The sequence below is a fragment of the Stigmatopora nigra genome, chromosome 16 (assembly GCF_051989575.1).
Source record: "Stigmatopora nigra isolate UIUO_SnigA chromosome 16, RoL_Snig_1.1, whole genome shotgun sequence".
NCBI lineage: Eukaryota > Metazoa > Chordata > Actinopteri > Syngnathiformes > Syngnathidae > Stigmatopora > Stigmatopora nigra.
Window position 1 is genome coordinate 3,981,758 of NC_135523.1, and position 22,129 is coordinate 4,003,886.

Consider the following 22,129-nt stretch of genomic DNA (forward strand, 5'->3'; position numbering starts at 1 on the left):
TATTATTACTAAAATGCACAATTAATGCTCTAATCCTACAATCTGCTGTCCAAGTATTTGCAGGCAATGCATTGTTATATATATATATTTTAATTTGGTGTTAATAACTATGCATGTGGAAATAAGTCAGAGCAGTTTTGGAAGGGCAGAATATTTGTACAGCAAATGGGAAGTTTAAAAGAGTAACTTGAACAGCCAATACAGACGGAAAGTATACAGTATGTACACTTTGATGGAAAAAGAATGATGTGATCTTCATATTTTGCTGTGACTTGACCTTCAAGAGCTGTTGGGATAAGAAAAGGGAAGAATGAGGACAAAAGCAAACAACAGAAGATGTCTTTCTTTTGATATTGCATGCCTAAATTGTACAGAATGTACCAAAACAACTATCAAAGAAAGATTGGTGAAAGTCATCCTACAATCTCTTGTGACTAGTGTAAACTTGCACTAAATAATATATGCATATATAAGGGAAAAAGACATTGGAAAATTCAGTTTTCTGCAGTCAAAACATTAAATAACGGAACATGTGTCAAAGTGGCGGCCCGGGGGCCAAATCTGGCCCGCCGTATCATTATGTGAGGCCCAGGAAAGTAAATCATGAGTTTCTGTTTTAGGATCAAATTAAAATGAAGAGTATAGATGTATATTAAATTTTCTGATGTTCCCCCTTTTTAATCAATAATTTTAATTTTTAAACCATTTTCTTCTGTTTTTAGTTCCAAAAATCATTTTGTAAAATCAAAAATGTATTAAAAAAAGCTCAAATAAACATTAATTTAGGTAAATTATTTATTTCTTGCCTGTCATCTCCTTCTTTGATGCCCCCATAACTCTGGAGGAGGTTGGACCTGCTTCCATTTGGGTTTAAAAGCGAGGCACCTAAAAGTTGACCGGGTCGAATGGGCTTGGCTACATAAGACAGAGAGCAAATATTAATCATATTAATATGTAATCATAATATTCTGGGAGAAATTGGTCCAAATTTGGACTATTCTTAAAGGGTGATGACATATTTGAACAGTGATGATGAAAATGAATCTACCAATCTGAGCTGAGCCTCTCCTCGCCATGTTTTTAGGTTTGGTGGCCTCCCTGATGCGCTCAACTTCCTCCTCGTGGCGTTTGCGGTCGCGGGCGGCACTCTCTTTGGCGTCCTTCAGAGCGTTCTCCAGGGCTTTGATCCGTTCAACTGTGGCTCGCAAACGCTTCTCCATTTTAGGAATTTCAGAATTGAGGGCGGCATTGTCTTGTAGCAGCTGCAATAGAGTGAAGAGGCAAGATAGTGGACTTAAAATTGGTTAAATACATCGGGTAGTGTTGTCTAACTTAGTTTGAGGGCCAAAATAAAGCAGCATGTTAGCTTTACTCAGTATGATTTCTCTTCTAGAGTTGTCATTGTTGTTGTTTTGGTCATTTATGTATTTGTATTGTATAGAGTAGATCAGATGTAATATTAATATTTTGTTTAATAAATGGATTAAAAGAACTGGATTCAAAGCCCTGAATAATCAGGTTTTTATAGCTCTAAAACAATATTTATTTTAGGGTTTTTAAAATATATTTTTTGATTTTACAAAATGATTTTTGAACTATAAAACAAGCCAAAAATGGATTAAAAATGAGAACTGTTGATTTAAAAGGGGGAAAATCAGCAAATGTAATATACATCTATACTCTTCATTTTAATTTGATCCTAAAACAGAAAGTCAGCACTAATGATTTACTTTCCCAGGCCAAACAAAATGATGTGGCGGGCCAGATTTGGCCCCCGGGCCACCACTTTGACACCTTGTGGAGTAGATGCAGTTACCTGTTTGTGAGCTTTGGTAAGCTGCTCCAAGTTGTTTTCCAGGAAGGATATCTTCCGTTTCTGGGCAGTGCTGACCTCTCGTTCTTCTGAGCTCACCTGAGCATTCTGTTAAAACATGTTTATTTGGAGTTTTTGTTAACAAATGGATTAAAGCAGAGCCACTGTCAGAATTGCTTTCAATTGGGTTGACATAGTATCCTTCTTAGTCAAACTATTTTATTTATTTGAAGAAAGCTGTTCTGTTAATCATACCAAACCCAGCATGATGATTGGTAGATATGAACACTGAGCTCAAGGCCCAATTTGTTTATAGATACCACCTTCGGAGAACCAGATGGTTTGCAGAAATTCAGTCATGCACGCAAGATTGAAGCATTTTTCAGCGTAGTACAAATTAAATGGAATGTGTTCAAAGCAGGCATTTAAATAGTCATCGTTGTAGGTAAAACATGGGTTCAGTGAAATGCCAAATAGAAAGAACAGTGGAAAGTTTTGGGTGTAAAAAAAGACAATTTAACAAAAAAAACAATATTTACAGTCACAAATCAATCAGATTATTGCACAGTACTTTATGATGATAACCTATTATGCCTGTAATTGTAATCTTGTGTATGTTCTTGTGTTTTATAGTCCAATTTTGTAATAATAATGTATACTATTTAAAGAAAGTAGTATTAGAATGTGACTTGTATAGTGTACAAAGATGGTGTTTGGTAATGAGTAATAATTTTGATAAGAAATGCATCTTAAACTGTATTTAAGTTTTCATTAAAGTTGTATTTTGTGGCTGTTTGGTGTTTTTTTAACAGAATGTGAACTGACCTTTTTGACTTTAATGACCAAATCCTGTACGAAAAGTCTTCTGAGGTTGTGAAGTGTCTGCAGCTCCCGAGCCTGTCCGTACAAAACAAGATGAAAAAGATTTGGAGGTTGGGATGAGGGGATTAAAACATGGCTCATATATAATCATTATAATTTTGTAGTAAGCAAACATGTTATTATACCCTGCTGCCTTCACTTTGGGGCAGAAAAACTGAAAAAGTGCGTGACAGCTCAACGTTATACATTATGTCAGCAGTTTTACATCATCCTGTTTACAAAATATGGAAATTAATAAGTCATTTGTTCACTCATTTATGTATAAAATTGCTACTGAAATTGTTTTATAACCACAATGGCCAATAAAGCATCCAATTAAACAGGATTTTTATGTTTTTTTTTGTTTTTCTGGTAAGTGAAAAACAAGCATATGCTGTAGTTTTCATTTTTTTTCCTCCAAAAAAAAAAATTCTTAACCCTTTTGTATACAATCTTGGAACTAACCACAGTTTCTTCCAGTCCCTTCAGGTCCTGCTTTGTTTGTTCCCGCTTGTCCTGCATCTCCCTATCGAAAAAAATGTATTAAAATATCTATTTGTGACACCAATTCCAAGAAATAAAGAAGCAGAGATGTTACGTGAGCTCTTGCAATTGGCGACTCTTCTCTTGCTCCACCGCCTTGAGCTTTTCATGCTCCACTCGCCATCTTTCCTGTTCCAGCTTGATCTCCTGGTTTTGACTATGCATGAATTCAAAATGAGTTTGCGATTAGTCATGAGTGATAATTGAAAGTGCTTTCTTACTCCTGTAGCTCTGTGATTATCTTGTCTTTGCTGTCAAGTTCATCCCTCAGATTGCTTATTTGTCTCTGATGGGCTTCTCTGTGAGACAAGATTTGCTTCTCAACAGTTTCCTAGTCAGAAAAATAAAGAAATAAATGTTTAATTTCACAGTTTAGCACATATGACAGCAAGGAACAGAATACCTTGACTTCATTGGCAGATTGAATCTCATTTTGCGTCACATTAACTCTTTCTGTAGGGGAGAACATTGCTTTATGTTTCAATAAAAACATTTATTCCCGAATGAGGAATAATGGAATAGACAGAATAAATGAAAATGTCACAGTATTGTTCACCTTGTGCTCTGATTCGGACTATTTCTTCACCAAGAGAATCCACATTTTCCTCCAACTGTCTTTTCTTCTGTTCCGCATTCTGGAGACCGTCTGTCAGGGATTTGATTTTAGCTTCATACTGTCCACAAGAAGGCAAAGACAGAAACAAATGGGGATAAATAGTAAACATAAACAAATGAGTTGTGTAGAGTAGCGGATTACTTGAGATATACGCAATTGGCAGGCTGTTAATTCTCTCTCAGAGTCTTCCATCTTCTGTGTGCTGTCTGCTTGGGAGCTTTCCAGTTGTTTGCAACGTTTCACCATAGTTTTAACATCCGATTTCATCTTACTGATGTAAAGCCGGACCACCGTGAACTCCTCGTCGATAACGCCGCTACTCTCGTGTTGCTGTGGGGTGATAAATACTAAAACTTGCAGGAAAAACTTCAAATCCTGCCTGTTTTTTTATTTAATTTTACCTTAATGTCATTGCTTCCTACTGCTAAGCCTATCTCGGTTAGATCCTTGAGTAATGATGCCATCATTTCTGCTACTCTTTTCTTCTGATGGTTGGTCATCTCTTTCAGTTTTAGGAGTTCGCAGTCGATTGAGGCTAAAGAGCTCTAGAGAGGATGTAAAGACAGATGAAATTTTAATGGGTGGTTGTAATGAGATTTGTAATGTAAAAGTAGGGGTGAATGGCTTACAGATTTTTCATTCAGTTCCTCACTGAGGGCTTCAAACTCTTGTGTTTTGTTCTCCACTTCCTGGCTTTTCAGGTCATAGTTGACAGCAAGTTCCTCCAAGGCCTGCAGCACTTCCTTCACCTCTTCTTTGGAAGCTTCATTCTCCGTCAGCAGACGTTTCAGCTCCGTCTGCAAGCTGTCGTGATCCCGCCGGGAAGAGGCTAGAAGCTTTAAACAAACACAAGGCAGCAGATGCCATTGCTCTGTACAATAATGGACAATTATGTTGGATGTTGTTGCCAGGTGAAGTCAGATGGAAAGGTAGGAGAAATAGACTTGTCACCTCCTCTTGGTCCAATAACTGCTCCTTAATCGTCTCCACCATTTGAGACTGTTGGTTAATCTCTTCGTCCTGGAAGAGGTGAAGGATGAATGGACAAGATGATCACTGCTAATTTTGTAACCAAACAGGTCCAAAAGAGACATCTGCTGGCCAAAAAAGAAGAGGGACAATAATTCTGCGACATTAACCCAATCAGGTCATAAATAATGTCTTGTATTTTTGGAACTTAAAACTGATGATCACCACTATAATACGAGCTGAAGTGAAAACACATTCTAGTGGAGTTTCACTTATATTTGACCGTCCCTACTGATGTCCAACTGTCCAACCATTGTGATTAAATGCATTACCTTGTCATCCATCTCCTTGTAGAGTTTCGCCATCTCGGCCTCGTAGTGTCCCGTCTCAGCTGGCGTAAGTTTGACGCCAGGAAGGCTGATTTGTGCAGGTAAGGCTTCAATCTTGTCATTGGGAAGAACTTCTGCCATTTTGGCTTCTTCTTTAGCCTTTTCCTTGTCAAATTGTTCCCCCACTGGCACAGTTTCTCCTAATATGCCACAGACATAAGTGATTTTACCAAGATATTCCTATTCCTTATGTTCTAGAGTCATTGAATTAAAATAAAGTTATCACCTTTCCTCCAGCGGTTGATTTCAGTTTCCAGCCAGGTGACGCTGGTTCTCAGGACCTTGTTCCTCTCCTTCTCTTTTTCGTACTTGCTCTTCCACTGCTCCGCTGTAAGCTCCACATTTAGAGTTACTGTATTTTTAATGGTCTTGGCCCTGGTTTTGGAGAAAATGGTCGACAAATAAGGCTTATTTTAGGACAGAATTGAGTGAGATACTGTTCTATTTTGTTGTGATTCTTGTAAATGCCAATAATTCTGATTCTGAGATGTACCTTTGTCCAAAGAGGAGTGTAGATCGAGTCTCAGCGTCATTAAAAGAAGAAGGGGAGCAGCAGATAACCATGGTGGTCCGACAGTTGCCTCCTAGAGAGTCTTGCAGGATCCTGGTCATTTTACTGTCTCTGTATGGCACGTACGACTAACACAGGCAATTACAATTCAAATGAAAGCAATATGAAGAAATATTGCTGCTCAAAAATGGCAAAAAATGTTGAGTTTTACTTACCGAGCCTTCAGCAAGTGCTGAAATAACATTTCCAAGTGAAGAAAGGGACTTGTTGATCATCTTGGCTTCATCCAGCACAGTACCTTCTGCTCCTGTTTTACCCACCTTGGAGAGAAAAAAACATTATAATGTTTATTTGACACTGCTAATATCCTGTATGAGAATGAAAGTATAATCATTATGCAAAAAGAGATCGTAGTACTTTTTCACTCCCGGCCAGATCGACGAGATAGAGTTTGCTGATCATTTTCTGCTCTGTTTGAGTGTGCTCCTGCTTGATATTGATTTGGAAAATGCTGTGACTTCTGGAACTGTGCTCGTTCATGTCTGGGAAAAACACAAAAGCAGACAAAAACATGCAATTTTATTGACTTAATCAACCATAATAGCACATGGCAGACTTACCAAAACTTTTCTTCTCATATCTGCTTACATAGCAGTGTCCAAACCTTGTTCAATGATATGTTCATCAACTTTCGGGCAATACAAGCAGAGTTGCGGGCCAAAGTTGGCCCAAGGGCCACAGTGTGGACACCCCTGTCTTAATCTATATATGCCATCATAATTTTCCTAATTTTTAGTAGCATGAACTCTACACACCAGCCAAAACAAGCATATTAGTTTAATTTGAGATCAAATTATCCATATAGGTGCAAATATAATTAAAGCTGGCAATTTTTACACTTTTTAGTCAAGCGCCCATAATTAAATTTAACACATGACTTGAAATATTTCTCCTCCATGCAGAGTGAAGACTTTTTTTATTGCACTTGTGCACTGAGAGGCCTTATTGCCAAGCAGGGGGGGTCGGTCAGGAGACTCGGGTGAGGTTGAACCCATGAGAGGCAAAAAAAGACCGCACAAACTCACTTGTGACAGCCACGCTTCTGTTGTTTTTGCCTTCATCAATGGCGTCCATGACTTCATCGGGACTGCACACAAAGTGTTCGGTACACCCCTAGGGACACATACGCATCACAAGGCACAGGGAAGCGTGTTAATGAGCCCCCTTTTGCAGGCAGCCTTGACAGAGAAGCATTTATTAGTACTAGAAACTGTGACCAATCATATTGTGTCTGAGTGATGCTTGTCAAGGGGAACGTGAAGTAAAAAGGGTTGGAAATTTTACCTAACTAAAATGACAAATGAATTAGTAATGTACATTATTTATGTTGATTAGCATGTTCAGATTAAGTGCTTGACCTGATTTGATAAATGCTGTTTACAGAGGGAATAGCAATTGGATGTGGAAATGGTTGCCTTTATGTTATTTTTATTATATTGTATATAATGTATTTCATAAAAAAATATGAGTAGATGGCCCATCATTTACATGTAAGAAATGACACTTTGTCTTAAGTCAGTGATACATGATGAAAACATTTTACCTTTACATAGGGCACCCGGTTTTTGTCCTCATGGACTGAAAGATTGGTCTTAGTTACTGTAAAATAGGAAAAAGAAATAGAAATTTTGTTTATCAATCATGCCAATTATCACGGTTGAACTATATCTATATGTATATGTGTATATCTATATGAATATGTGTATATCTATATGTATATGTGTATATCTATATGTATATGTGTATATCTATATGTATGTGTATATCTATATGTATGTATATACATATATAGAAAAATATACATATATAGCCTCAATATTACCATCCAGCAAGTCTTTGATTTTGTCCAGGTATATTTCAAAATAAGACACCTGAAAAAAAATCAAGACTATATTAGATTAGATAATTTATATATATATATATTTGATTATTAATCATATGAATAACCTACTTTAATGTGGAACTCCAGGTTCTCATCCATTGAATAAATATAATTAAAAATATCCCCAACAATCCTGGGAATAATTCCCATCATGTCGCCATCATGGAGATTTCCCTTTAGCAGAAAAAAGGAAATAGACCTACATTAAAGGCACCATACAGTTCTGTAGAAATTATTGGCAAGTCATAGTATTATAATATTACTGTACCTCCATTGTGTGCGTTTTACCAGAGGACGTTTGTCCATAGGCAAATATTGTACCATTGTAGCCCCCGAGGACATCTACATTAAAAAAAAAAGAAAGACAAGAAAAACTGTTCTTAGTGTGAATGCTTGAGTTTTCTGTATCCACATAAAAACTAGGAGTGATTTTCAGCTTACCTTTGACAATCTTCTGGGCCACAGCATTGTAAAATTGCACCTGAGTAGTGTTGGACTGGAATACACGGTCAAAGTAGTAGGGTTTGCCCTGGGGGAAAAAAAATATTTAAAAAAATATTATTCATTTATATATGTATATATTTTTAGAGATTTGGCTTCATTACACATTCAAATGGTAAACTCGAATGATATTGCTTCTTTTGTAAATATATTTGATCAATAAATCCTAAATGAGCCCAAAACACACAGTGGAAAATACTCATCGGGCCTATAAACACAAACTAATTTCAAGATATGTATGACAATTGGTGACATAACTACCAACTATTTGAACACATTATTAGATAAAACAATACAATTCATCCAGTTACAATGTTTTTTTAATATTGGCATCAATTTAACTTTATTCATATACTTAATTTGTACTCCTTTTTTCATGCATAATCCCATCCCAGTGGTCTCTAAACCATCAAAATATTCTAATATAGCAACATATAAGAAACTGTCAATTGACATTGTCTGTCAAAATGAATCGTATGAATCTACTTTCTTAATGCAGTTTTTTCGGCTCTCCATAAATTGTACTAGAAAAACAAAAAATATTCAAAGTACAATTTTGCTTTTCTTCTACTCACCGCCATATGCACGCAGTCCTCGCCTTGAAACTTGGGGATGTATTTGTCTCCACGGGCGACTTCGGACTTGTTCAGCGGCCTAAAACGGCACACCACTTTGATACTGCACTCCGCCGGGTCTGCCATCTTCCTTGGATGGATGGACAGCGGGGAGAACTACTGCTGAGATCCTGCTTGAGTCTTGGTAAGGAGTTCTCTATGGGTAAACATCCGTAAACAAAATAACCATCATCATAAGCATAAGTAGATGGACAGCATTCAAAGAGTGGAATCAGAACTAAAGTCAAGACAAATGCAGAAGTGATCAGGGTGGGATCATTCTGTAAAATGCTTGGGAGTCACAGGAAGTCACAGGGTGTGAGGATCATGGGATCCAACCTCACTTTCTTTAGAGAAGCTCTGAGGTCTATGAATGCTATAAATACACGGAATACCACAACTAAAAATATATTTCATTCTTTCCTCTTCATATAGTGTACACTCCAGCAGGTAAACATTATTTTTTTAAATGTATGTGTGTGTTTTTAGGTTGTAGGAGGAAACCCAGAGAAAACCCACACAAGTATGGGGAGAACAACCCAACTCGACAAATGGAATTGAACCATTGACACAAGAACTGTGAGGCGGACGTGCTAAACACTTATCCACCGTGAGAAAAATTTATGAAACTGAAATATTTGCTTTTTCCTAAATTAATATAAAGTACACCCACATTAAATAAGAAATTATTGTCACTCTTTTCAACAAAGTTAAACAAGCAAATACAGTGAGATCTTATGAATCAAACTTAACTATTAACCCTATATTTAAACATAGGCAATGTGAATTTTATACTAAAAATTAAAGCATTTTATACCATGTTCATAACTGTTTATGATTGCATATTAAACTTTATTCGACTGTAGTATATGCAGGGTGTAATGCAATAAATCAGAGAGCCACTAGAGGTAACCAGAGTCCATCACATTTTGTGAGCCATCCTTCCCATTGAATATAATTGTTACACTGTATATATATCTACTTTCATTTAAAAACATATGGAAATATGTAGTTTTTAGGACATTTCAAACCATAATGCCACTGTAATAATGATAGCCAAATAGAAATGTGTTGTTCTATAATGATAATATTATACAGGAGGTATTCAACTTTTGCACACTAGTAAAATACTTGTCAAAGTCGCATGTGTTACCTTGGTTACTGTATGAGGGTACGGTTACTATGTGTGTAAGAGGAGGGAAGTCAAGCCACATTGCTTCTTGTTGCTAGGTAACAGTCCTTGCCACAAAAGAATAATTTCTTTAGAGGTTGTTTGTCTTGCCAATTAACGAGTCGAACCCGAGCTCAACACATTTACTGTGCTACAATTTGTCTGAATAAACACACTTTGAACACCAAAGTATTTCAAACATTTCTATTTTATAGACGGGAACTATATGGCCCAGCTTATATTGTCCCACATCTTGTCCACTGTATGTCAGTCCATTGAGTTTAAGCATCATACAGCAAACAAATAATAAATACCTGGCAATACTCACGATAAGAATATTCCATTATTTTTGGACAAATAAAATACATACAGTTGTTCTTGTTTAAACAAACTATGTTCCTTTGAGAATACAACTATATGTACACTTTCAGTAGTTTTAACATAGTAATAATATTGTTCTAAGACAACTGGAAATACATCAGAATAGAGATGTATATGTAAAAAATAGTAGCATGTTAAGTATGTGGCTCAAGGATGATGTTTTGGTTAATTTTGGATACAAGTCATGTCAATTGTGATAAATGGTTCACTTTTTGACTTCTGTAAAAGCTAAAAGACTTCCAGGAAGTGATTTTTGTTTCTTAAAGTAAGAATAGTACAGTTCAGTGTTCTCCAGAAAATTGCAACTCATAGTACTGCGTTTGGTACACAGGTAAAAGAAAAAAAAAAACAGTATTAATATTTTTCTGTAATCAAAATGTCTTTTAGTTTGCGTAATTACTTACCGCACACAAATAATGTCTAGAAATAAATGACTGAGATCATCTTAATATTTAAAATGGGTAAAAAATGAGTAAAACTTTAAATTGAATAAACAGTATCAACCGTTTTATATCAGAGGGAATTTGAAATAAATTCCTTATTGCAACAGCAAAAATGTATGCCTTATAAATTGCCATTTAGTGACATTTTCATGATTGAATTTTGATGAGAAGAATAATTTGATGAATGTTTACATCATAATAAAGTCAATATTGCTGCTACAGTGTGCCATTGTGTCTTTTTTTTAAATTGAATATACCCATTCTGACCAACTATAAAAACCTTGCATGTATTAAATAGGCATTACATTTACGATATAATTATTTAACCCATGCTGCATACTTTTAGCAGAATTCAACCACTCTGAAGTGAAAGTTTTTTCCTTTCAAATGTAAACCATAATTTCAGTAGAAAAAAAAAGAAACCTCTCAACAGTTGCACAAAACCCAGAGTTTTCACAAAGATCCTGTTGTGAAACCCTCCTTAAAAGAACCTAAAAAGAATATTTAAAAGAGGTTAAAGCAGTTTTCCCATTCGAAAACAAATCAGTCCAACATTTGATTTGCGTAACAATGGCAGAAACTGCCTGAAACACAATCTTATTTTCGTTAACATTCACTTGGTGAACCTATAAATTAGATCCTATCAGAGCAAGTTGACAGCAGCACGATTCCATTGTCCTTCCTGGGTTGGTCTCGCTTAAACACACAGTGTGGGGTTGTCTTTCCGACCAAATCTGGAGGCAGGAGGTGTAAAACCTCTTTGGAAAAACCAGTAGGAGTAGTTGCATTCCGATCTGGAAAAGGAAAGGCCTTCGGAAGGGCAAAAAGCAAAGCTTTCATATAAATATTTGATGACGAATGAACTGTTTTTGCTCTCCTGCTGAAGCAGAAAACACTATGATTGAAGTTGACCCATCAGGTGCCAACAATACAGATTGGACAGCACCAATTATACTTTTGAGGACGTCTCCTCTAACAGTAGAGAGACATTCGACTTCTCCGCATAGCCTCGCTGATCAAATAAGCCGGGCTGACCTCTGGTTCTTCCGTCATGACTGCAATGTTCTGCCATTCTCCACATTGGTTGGATTTTTTGATCGTATCCACCACACAGAGAGCGTAAAGGCAATCCTCGAAGGTGGCGGCCATGGTGAGAGGTCGCCCGTCCCATGTCCGCCGATCGTCCTGTTCCTGAAAGGCTTGCCGAACTGCCTGGATCATCCGGATCATTCCGGTCAGATACGGAGAAGGGATATCGCTAAAGGCCTTTTCTGGTAAAGAAGCCTTTTCGAGAGGCGTTGTGTCCTTTAAAAGAAGCTCAGTTCCTCCACCAACGTCGTTTTTCTGCCCGTACAAGTCCGTCCCGGAGACGGATAACCTCCCGACTGTCCCGACGATGATGACCTCCTGACGAAATTCTCCGGGGACATTGAAGTTGAGGGTGACGGTGCAGCAGGCTCCTCCTTCCAGAACCATCTGGAACGTGCAGAAGTCATCGCTGGTGATCTGACGGATCCCTTGGATGTGATCGGTCTGTTTGACAAAAGTCTTGAGGAAGCCGTGGACTTTAGCGGCACGTTGGCCTGTCAGAAACGTGAGCAGGTCGATGATGTAACTGCCAACTGAGTGTAAACCCCCGCCTCCCATCAGGTCATCGCAGCTCCAGTTATATTTTTTCCCAAGTAAACTTCCACTGTGGACCTTAAAAAAACAGAATTTACACATAGTTAACCATTCTAAATGATAATATTGCCGATCTGATCTCAATCTCGCATAATAAACAAATTGTAACCTTACCTGCGCCTCACAAACCAAAAGTTCCCCCACATAACCTTCCTCCAAAAGCTCCTTCATTCGAACAAAGGCCGGTAAGAAGCGTAAGACATTTCCCATGATGCTCAGCAACTTGGGGTAATACTGAGCTGCGGACATCATCCGGAAAGCATCCAAAGGTGTGGCTGTTCTGTCACAAATGACGTTTTTTCCAATACCTTGGGGGGGGAAAAGGAGTTCTGTGTTAATGTAGCCTGAAATTTAACACTGCTTTCACAGGGAAACTTTCTATCTTAAAAAAAAATCAATACAATACCAGTAAACAGGTCAGGATTAAAATGGTTTAGTACTAAAGTAAGGATTTGCCAATAACCTAAGAATTATACCGATTAACTTTAGTAAGAGGGTCTTTTATTTTCCTGTTGTTTGCCAGTAAGGTTAAGGAATAACTATCAATATTTAGAGTAAGTGATTTTAATGCAACTTTGTGAATGGATGAGAAAATATGGACTAAAAATAAAGCAATTTCTGCAAACTTTCCATAGAGATATACATTTTTTCTTCTTTCATAGTTGTAAGAGACTATAAAATGTATACTGTTTTTTTTCTTCTTCTGTACATTTATTTCTGTGTACTTCCCTACTGTACTATAGAATGAGTTCAAATACATGGCTATTTCTTTTAAGCCTTATCAAGTGTATTGGATGAATCTTGGTTGGATGGATTGGGCAGCGCAGTAGTTGTGAAAGTGAAACTTCCTATAGTAATCCGTCATTAGGAGCAATTCTCCAAGCATGGAAACTAATCCCTTTGACCCAGATCTGAGAAATCCAGAGTGAGAAACTGAGCCACCGTCCATTCCAAACACCACTCAACCCTCACAGACACAAAATGCACTCACAACTGTATGTTTTATCTCTTTCTGTTGCTCAACAAGGCACACAAAGATGCATTCATTCATTTGGGTACTCCTCTACCTATTCTGCTACAAGCATTTTTAGTTGTTACATCAAAACAGAGATTTGTGTGTTATTCAAAGCGGAACAATGCCATGAAAAAGTAGAGATTTAGAGAAATCACTTATTGAGGGATTTGCTGGCTTTGAAATCTGTTGAAACAAAGTCAGTTTTAGATGACATGAATCAAAATGGTATTCATGTGACAACCTCAACTAAGAGACAGAGTGGTGCTGTAGTAGAGTCGTAATGGAGCAGAAAAAAAGCTCTGCAGCTTGGTCTCTCAACATCAATAATTTAGAGACAGGACATAAAGTATGCGTAACATGGAGACTTGAATGGCTGAACAAACACCTGGCATATAGATTAAAAATTATGGACTAATGTTAGCTCAAGTATGACTATTAGAATGATATGAATACATGAATACAAAAAAATGAGGTTTTCCTGAATAAAAATGCACCGATACAGTTGCTTAGGCTTCATTATGTAAGAGTATAAGTATTTTCTTGAAGTATTTTTGCAATGTGCCTTATCTATGGATCAATATTGGTTAATCATTGTATGACATTCCCTTCTTCAGGTCAATTTAGTGGATGTTTAACACAATCCTGTACTACTACTACTACTGCATTTTATAATCTGAAGCCCCTTATATATAAAACTAATTTTAATATTGGTCTTTCATTGAGTGGGCGTACTCTGGGGCGCATTATAGTGCGGGAAATACGGTGCTTGTTTCAAGGGAAACTGCTGAATTTATGTTAAAAAAGGCAGCAGCTGCGTCATTCCAAGGAATGGCTGAGTCTGCAGTCAATGCCTTCTTTCAGCTGGCTTCCATCCAAGGCACCTGCTTCTCTATGCACAGCTCCAATGAATCCTCCTCCACACTTATATTCACAAATCCACATCCAGGGCAGAGGTGATATTGTACAAGAATACCTCAGGCCATTACACACTTGCCTATTGTTGAGTTTGAATGGGTTGGAAGAGGTTAGTGTGCAGGCAGGGCAGGAAGAGATTGTCATAAATCAGAGTCATCACTCATTATCCATTGTTAACGGCATTGAACAACCGTCTTCTTGAGTCGATTCATGGGGCGTGGATATAAATTGACATGGAAGGGAGAAAATGACCACATGGGGTATCAGGAGAGAATTATTGTTGGGATAATAGTTATTTGCCATGTGGTGTAGGAAAATCTGGCATGCCAAGAAGAGCAAGTCTGGGTGGAGTGTTTTTGCATTCCTGCATAACCGTAAAATTCCTGGTACTCCCGCAAATGGAAGCTGTTTGACCAGTAATTTAATACCCTTGATATCCATATTAAATCTATTGTACTAATACACTCTGTAGTAAGATAACTTACTGTGCTGGTATATGTATTTTCAAATATGACCTTAATTCTATTCTCAGTGTTATACGAGAAATACCAAAACAAGAGACTTAGTATTAAGTCACACCCAAGAATTCAACCCTGGACATTCTCATCCCAAATTTTTAAACAACAATGTCATTTTTTTGGGAATGCGTCAGCTATTTTCTATCTGGTCAAATTACTTTAATTTATTTCTCAACACGGTAATCCATGAAAAAGTGCAAACCCCAATTTTTGTTTGACTATTTTCCACCAAAACCACAACAATAAATGCAACGCTTTTCTCCATTTCTTCACAAAATAAATGTAACAATGGTTTTTCTGCATATCCACTTAAGCATATGTAAAATATAAAGGCAAATCAAATATTACATATTAATATACTCAATAACAAATTGACAAGCACCACTAAACTAACCTGACAAAACCAGATAATGTGGTTGAAAAATGTGGGTCTCTATCTAACATCTATCTGAAGCTCCATCTCCAATTACACATCGTAGCAAAATAAGTATGAATGATGGCAGTCATTATTCTCACTCAGCCATCTTTCCCTTTCAGCTAATGCCCTTCATTTGCTTGATTAGCATTCCTAAAAGTGCTACCATTAACTGAAAGATGATGGAGAGTTGACTAGTGACCAAAGCTTTTATTCCATACCTAATGGGTGCACTAAAACCACAATAGAAATCACTTATTGTAAATTACACCATTAACTTACATTGTGTTGATCCAATCTTAACTGCCAAAATACTCCCTTCTTATGCAGTTGATCTCCAAATTTTAGAAAATAAATTAAAGACTATACTAGTACTATTTAAGCACCTTTTGGGAAGGTGGTTTGTTGGTAGGCAATTAGCTGTTGGACACAGGGTAAACAATAACAGGCCCAGGGCCGTGTTAAATAGTGATGACAAATGGGGAAAAGTGAATGATCTGCTTGGCACAGATCAACTAAAGTGTGTTATCAGGCTCAAACTTCCATCAGTGGCGGGGTCGCCTGGGGTTTAATTAACTGGTGCACTGCAAGTTCTCCTTCCTAATCACTCTCACACAGGCATGAACATATTGCACTGCATTCTAATCAGCACACATGCGCTAACAGTCTCCGACATATAGTAAAAATGAAACCACAACAACGCATTTTCTACTTACAAATGGATTATGGACAGTTTGTGTGGTTTTTGTGAGGGTCTCAAGACTGATGTGCAGTTTCATTCATTTGGATTTAAAGTATTGGTCATGAAAATATTAATTCATCAAGCATTAATAGAAAATCAAAGTACTATTGAGTCCAATTGAGACCATCAATGATGTCAGTGGTCAACATTAAGCCTGATATGTTTAAAAATATTCAAAATTAGATCCTTACTGACGTATATTAGAATAAAATTCCCTGTATTGTTGTTGATGACTTGGTCATGATGCACAAAAAGTAGTCACGAGGGGAAAAATTGTGCATCGACAATTCCATCCGCTGATTCAGCACCATAGACAGTGCCATGGAATGATCAATCCACACAGCCCAGTACAGCAAGTCTAACATATTCCAATGACATGAATGAGGTCAGAAATTGCTGCGAATGGATTGAATGAGTCAAGCAGACAAGAATAACCGTCAATTTAATGACTCGACTTTACGACCAGAGGATTATCGGGGGAAGCAACAAATCCATTGTTCCGGGCTTTTAATAGCAAAAATGTGACTGCTATCGTTAGGCTTGCAATAAATCGGAAAATTGGCTTACACACTTTGATTTAAGAATTCCAGTGAGGACCAGTGTCAGGTTTTTGAAGTCAAATATAATGTTCAACACTACTGAAACCAATATTTTCCCATTTGGACAACCATAATAAAATTGTGGTCAAAACCACAAGTAAACCAGTTGAGTTTCTTTATGGGCCATGAAGCTCATAAGTAAAAAAATAAATGAAACTAAATGAACATGAAATCATCCTGAAGGACCAAGACTGATGTGACAATGAATAGAAAATCTAATCTGTTATGGTAATTAAAGACGACAAGCACACACGAGTAATAAGAGTTAACTCATAACCACGAACATCCTTGGGCAAGTGTGTGACATTGTCACCAAATAGCTCAGTTTTAGGCTCAAATTTGTCTGAGACAGATGCACTTGGGAAAAAGAGGAGTACACATTGCTGCTCGGTACAATCTGGACTGTTGTCATGGTGATGAAACCCCCCGACACCCATTTCTGTCAACCAGTGACAAGGAACTATGGCTCATTCTTAGAAACGACTACTGTAAATCTGTAGTATATTATGCATATCCAAGATTATTATAGGGAAGAGAAAACACTATTTTGAACAATATTTACTCTCAATTAATGATTTAAATAGCAGCCAAAATACTGTGGGAACCTTTGAAAATGCCAATCACCAAATTAACAAATAAAGTTAATTAATAAATTACAGTACTTCAGTACTATTACACAAACTGAACCTATACCAATAATTTTTAAATGACATAATAGCTCAGAATAAAGAATATATTCACAGCCAGACAGAACCACACCAAAACTTGAGTCATGCCTAGAAAGAACGGAAATAGATAAATATTACCCAGAGGAATTGATCTGTTTCTCCTTTTTCTCAAGTTTTAACAGTCAAGTTGTCGGAATAAAAATGTTTCATAAAAATTTGCCCAACTGTGCATGTAACAGGAAATGATACAGGACCAGATATCATTTCCTGTTATGAATACGAAGCTTTACTACATACTATGCTACACTAAAACTTCTCTTTTAGCCTCGTCTTCAACTCCCACCCCCAAAAAAACAGACTCAAGTTCACCACCATGCAGGACTCCGAGTGGGTTGTGTTTAGGAGCTTTTCTACTTAATACGAGAAAGCTCACTTGTCAGCATGCCTGAAAGAGCATCCCCTACTCGGCCATTCATCCAACAGACAAAAGCAATTTCACAGGAAGCCTAAGCTTTCTCCTCTATGCTCCTTGTTGTCGCTCCATCATCATTTTCTCTGCATTTAGTGTTTTTTTTTCACCCACATACTCCCAGAGCAGTCATTATCATGTAAATGGGCGGTTTGGAAAACATGAACACGAGCCAGTGAGAAATGCATAGGGGTCTCTTGACTAGGTTGAAACAAAATCCTCAATAAAAAATGACCAATGAATGGAGGTTAAGTCTTCTATATGGCAAATATACAATAAACAATGGCAAAAAAATCAAAAACAACTACAGCCTACACTGCAAAAAGTACTTTAAGTAATGTCCCTAGGCAATATATACTATTAATTGTCAAAATAGGAAACTTGTGACTCCATTAAAGAGAATTTTGGTGATGTTATTAACAGATGACGATGGTATGAATCATGTGTATTTCTTTTACAAAGGTCAGGGGAAGTGCTCTTTTTCTATTCTGCCCCTGACGTACAAGCACAGTCATTATCATGTTTTAGTCTTGTGTCAGGTTGAGTGAGTAGTTTCCAACTTTTCCAGAATATCAAAATAAGACCTCATATTATTGCAAGATTAAATTTTTTACACAATAATGTACATTTTGTAACAACATAGGGATTTTACACTAACGTCACAAAGCTGCAGTGGGAAAGTAACAAATGTTAATCCAAGTTGGACTACTACACATGGAATTAAGTTTATTTAAGGTTTCATTGACTACTCATAGTTGTATTATTTTTTTGCAATTCTAAAAACAAAATGCAGTCAATCTCTTATCTGGATTTATCTTATTATTTTGGCTAAAAACGCTATGTAAAAATAAAAAAAAACTGACATTGTGGTCCAGTTTTTAGAGGTTTTCACAATTCCTCCAGCTCCTTCTACAGATGTTCAATTGGATTTAGATCAGGGTTCATAGCAGGCCAATTATAGACAGTTAAAAGGTTTTGCTCTGACATAAGAGCTGAATTATCTACCTAATTTGTGCTATTTTTAGCTGTGTTTTAGGTCATTATCTTGTTGAATGACCTGCGATCAAGACCAAACGTTCTGACTTGTGATAGCACATTCCATTCTAGAATACTGATAGTCTTTAAATCTTGTTTTAGCCTTTACAGATTCATGACATTAGGAGTGAGTTTCCTTAACATTTCATTGATCAATATGGGTTTACCTGACAGGTACAAATACTTCTGAAAGGATATTTATGCTGCAAATATGAGTCCTACTTACATGGAGTGGGGAAGGCTATTTATTCTTAAGTCAATCTTTTTAGAGGGCATAAATAGTGTCTTTCTCAGCCTTGGAAGACAGCCAGAAAGCTTAAGTGACATCAGGCGCCCCAGGAATGTCACAATCCCAAGGAGGGAACTGAAAAAAAATCCCAAGGAAAGAGAGATGTTGTTTAACAAGATCGACCTGTTTGTCGAAAACGACAAGGCCAGCCTGGAAAAACCTGAATGACATGTGGAACAAGTTGGTCTTTTGGTTACTTCTCTGATTTCTGCTACTTGTTACTCAAATTCTGGCTTTATACCTACAATTTGTATTCATAATTTAATAGTAATAGTACTATGTAGGCCTTTTCTGGTCTCCACTCATAAATAAACATTTATGATAGGCATTATTGTATACTGATATCTTTTTTTATTTCCACTTGGTCTCCATTAACAAGCAGATTAGAGGGGAAAGTCTCTACAAAGTTCAAATTCCTATGTCACAGGAATTATATCACACACTTGCATCAGCCACATGGAGATCACAATCATACACGCTACAGGAAGTTAGTCTTCCTTCTTACAATAGCGTCACTTCCGTTACGAGTATGTTGCTATCGTCTACGGGGGAAATGTCATCAAGTGGAAAACGACCCTGTTAAAACAATCCAACTCCTTTTTTTGGCAAGACTTTGAGTGAGGTCATTATTTTTACAGAAAACAAGGTGACATCCATAAATGAATGTCTGGTATGGGGAGGAGTATTTAAAAAGTACTACCAATGCTGTATCTCAATACTACTATCTATATTCCCTGTGTAAAATGTCTACTATTTATAGACTAGGTTAAAAAATGCTGTAAAACCCAAGTCTAATTGAATATAGACATGCCTGGAGGTGGGATGGAAGCTGAGAAGGAGAGAGACGGCTGGGAAGGAAGACAAAAAACAGCGAGGAAATGAGCACAGAGGAAGGAGTGGCAAAGAATGGCCGTTGACAAGCAACTAAAAAGCATGTTGTTGTTTCACTCAAGTTCACTGGTACCAGACTGGTAATCTGGCTCATGATTAGCAAGCTTTTGCAACAGCCACATCAACAAAACGTTACTCAGGAACCCTATAAAGACACTCAATAAATCCATTTGTTGGCATGTGCAGATGTTAGTCTAGCCAGTCTCTGTTTTAATACACTTTAGATATTGACATAAGAAAAGCAATGGGATACTACTGTCCTGTCGCTTGTGTTGGCACTCCAACCGTGTTTAACAAAAGTAAACAAGACTATGAATGTCGGAATGCCGAAAAGTGCCAATGACGTTTACTGACAAACTTGTGACACTCTCGTGCTCCCACTGACCTAAATTGGATTTACGAATTAGTAGACCTGAAGTTGATATGAAAATCACATGCTAGAATGCATTCGTGTCCTATCCGAAAGCAGTCATCTGATTTAAAAGAGCTGGCTAATTTACACATTGGCTGCAGTCACAAGATCTATTACATGAGTGCCCTTCACATGACAGGCTGATCGTTCTGGCATCACACTCACACACAACCACGTGCATACACACAGCAGCAGGAGAAAAGAGTGAATAAATAGTTTAAAGCAACAACAACAAAAAGGCAAGTCACAAGCATAATAACCATTATGTATTATGATTATAACCACTTTTCTAATTTCAAGTTCATCTCCTTGTGGCCTGCGATTGACTGGTTACTGATTCCGGGTGTCCATCGTATTAGCTGGGATGAGCTCCAGCACCCCCTACACCAAAGGTGTCATACTCGAGTTGGTTCGCGGGCTGCTTTACGTAGATTTTATTTGGGCCGGACCATTTTAGTTATAATATTTATATATTTTTTTAATAAATATAAAACAGAAAAAATGATAAAAAATATAATTATATATTTAAAAGGGGAAAACAATAAGGAAATTTCATATATACATCTATACTCTTCATTTTATTTGATCCTAAAACAGAAAGTCGGCACTCATGATTTACTTTCCCGGGCCGCAAAAAATGATGCAGCGGCCCAGATTTGGCCCCAGGGCCACCACTTTGACACATGTACCCTACACCCTCAACCTTTGAATGAATGTTTGCTTCCACACATAAATCAAGCTTTTTTAGTCATGCACACAGATTGAAGGTGCAAGGCTGTCAGGTCAATCGACCACCACCATCAGTACCACCACGCAACCCCCTTCCCATCATCCTCCACGCCCCCCATCCCCCCGCAACTACAGAAGCATCAGTATATACTAGTAGTAGCAGCATCCTCCCCCAACCCCTCACATCTACTCACCCAAGGTTTTGACAGCGATCTGCCTGGTCAGAGGCGGTGGCAGGTTAATGCAAACCAAATCCACATCCTGATGCAAGAGCACATCGTCAATCCTGTTGGTGTAAAACGGGACATCCATCTCCTTGGCCAGCTCTTCTGCCTCTTCTTGCGTTCTACCCCAAAGCGCCTTGACTGCGAATCCCTCATTCTTCAGCAGAGGGATGATGACCCTGGCGGTCAGGCTGGTTCCGAACACGCCTACCCCTGGAAGCATGATTGTAATATGTCCCCTGGTAAACCAGGAGCGTCGCTTTTACAGCGTCTTTGCGTCAGGTTGGCCATCCACCTGCTGTTAAGCACCCCCCGGCGTGCTGCATGGCCTCTCCGGCTATGACTGAGAAATGCCCAGAAATGTATCGCTCTGCAAATAAACCAGATGCTAAGAAAAGACGTCCGATCGTCATGGATGTCCAAAGGCGGAATAGACACGCACCATATCGGGGTGAGGTGCGTCTGTCCGGCTGGAGGACTGCGGCAGGCAGCAGCTACCCCTGTGTCACCTTGAAATAGATCAAATAGGGAGAAACAATGAAAAAGTGGTAAAATGTGTCCTAATCGGAATATAATAACGCCTCTTGTCCTTAAAAGGATCCTGCAGAGGCGGTGCGAGGTAGAAGGCTGAGATGGTGCGGCTTTAAACAGCAAGTGAAGTAGGCTTTGCTTACAGGAAACGCTTGGTGATATCCTTTCAGAATAAAGTCAGATGTAATCAGATTAGGACAGCCTTGAAGTTTCCCTATAATCCTGGTTTAAAATAGCAAA

General features: G+C 37.7%; 2 protein-coding genes across 3 annotated transcripts; both read right to left on the bottom strand.

Moving 5' to 3' along the window:
- Nucleotides 1-77: 77 nt before the first annotated feature.
- Nucleotides 78-9,027, bottom strand: LOC144209481 (kinesin-1 heavy chain-like). Its single transcript, XM_077735811.1, has 26 exons — nucleotides 8,721-9,027; nucleotides 8,086-8,173; nucleotides 7,913-7,986; nucleotides 7,714-7,818; nucleotides 7,585-7,633; nucleotides 7,306-7,361; nucleotides 6,788-6,875; nucleotides 6,120-6,244; nucleotides 5,918-6,022; nucleotides 5,685-5,830; nucleotides 5,418-5,566; nucleotides 5,135-5,331; nucleotides 4,785-4,853; nucleotides 4,463-4,669; nucleotides 4,235-4,378; nucleotides 3,975-4,163; nucleotides 3,774-3,891; nucleotides 3,621-3,670; nucleotides 3,439-3,548; nucleotides 3,273-3,374; nucleotides 3,140-3,200; nucleotides 2,639-2,710; nucleotides 1,817-1,921; nucleotides 1,049-1,262; nucleotides 807-915; nucleotides 78-286 (listed from the first exon to the last, which is right to left on the bottom strand). Exons 1-26 carry the CDS (start codon nucleotides 8,844-8,846, stop codon nucleotides 280-282), a joined length of 2,865 nt encoding a protein of 954 aa, XP_077591937.1. The 5' UTR covers nucleotides 8,847-9,027; the 3' UTR covers nucleotides 78-279.
- Nucleotides 9,028-10,120: 1,093 nt separating this feature from the next.
- gfod1 (glucose-fructose oxidoreductase domain containing 1) lies at nucleotides 10,121-22,026 on the bottom strand. Of its 2 annotated transcripts, XM_077736459.1 has the most exons (5): nucleotides 21,801-22,026; nucleotides 21,654-21,728; nucleotides 21,329-21,571; nucleotides 12,552-12,745; nucleotides 10,121-12,455 (listed from the first exon to the last, which is right to left on the bottom strand). In XM_077736459.1, exons 2-5 carry the CDS (start codon nucleotides 21,682-21,684, stop codon nucleotides 11,727-11,729), a joined length of 1,197 nt encoding a protein of 398 aa, XP_077592585.1. In that variant the 5' UTR covers nucleotides 21,685-21,728; nucleotides 21,801-22,026; the 3' UTR covers nucleotides 10,121-11,726. The 2 variants fall into 2 exon arrangements, with proteins under 2 accessions (XP_077592585.1, XP_077592584.1); XM_077736458.1 differs by having other exon boundaries at nucleotides 21,654-22,026.
- Between the last annotated feature and the right edge of the window lie 103 nt (nucleotides 22,027-22,129).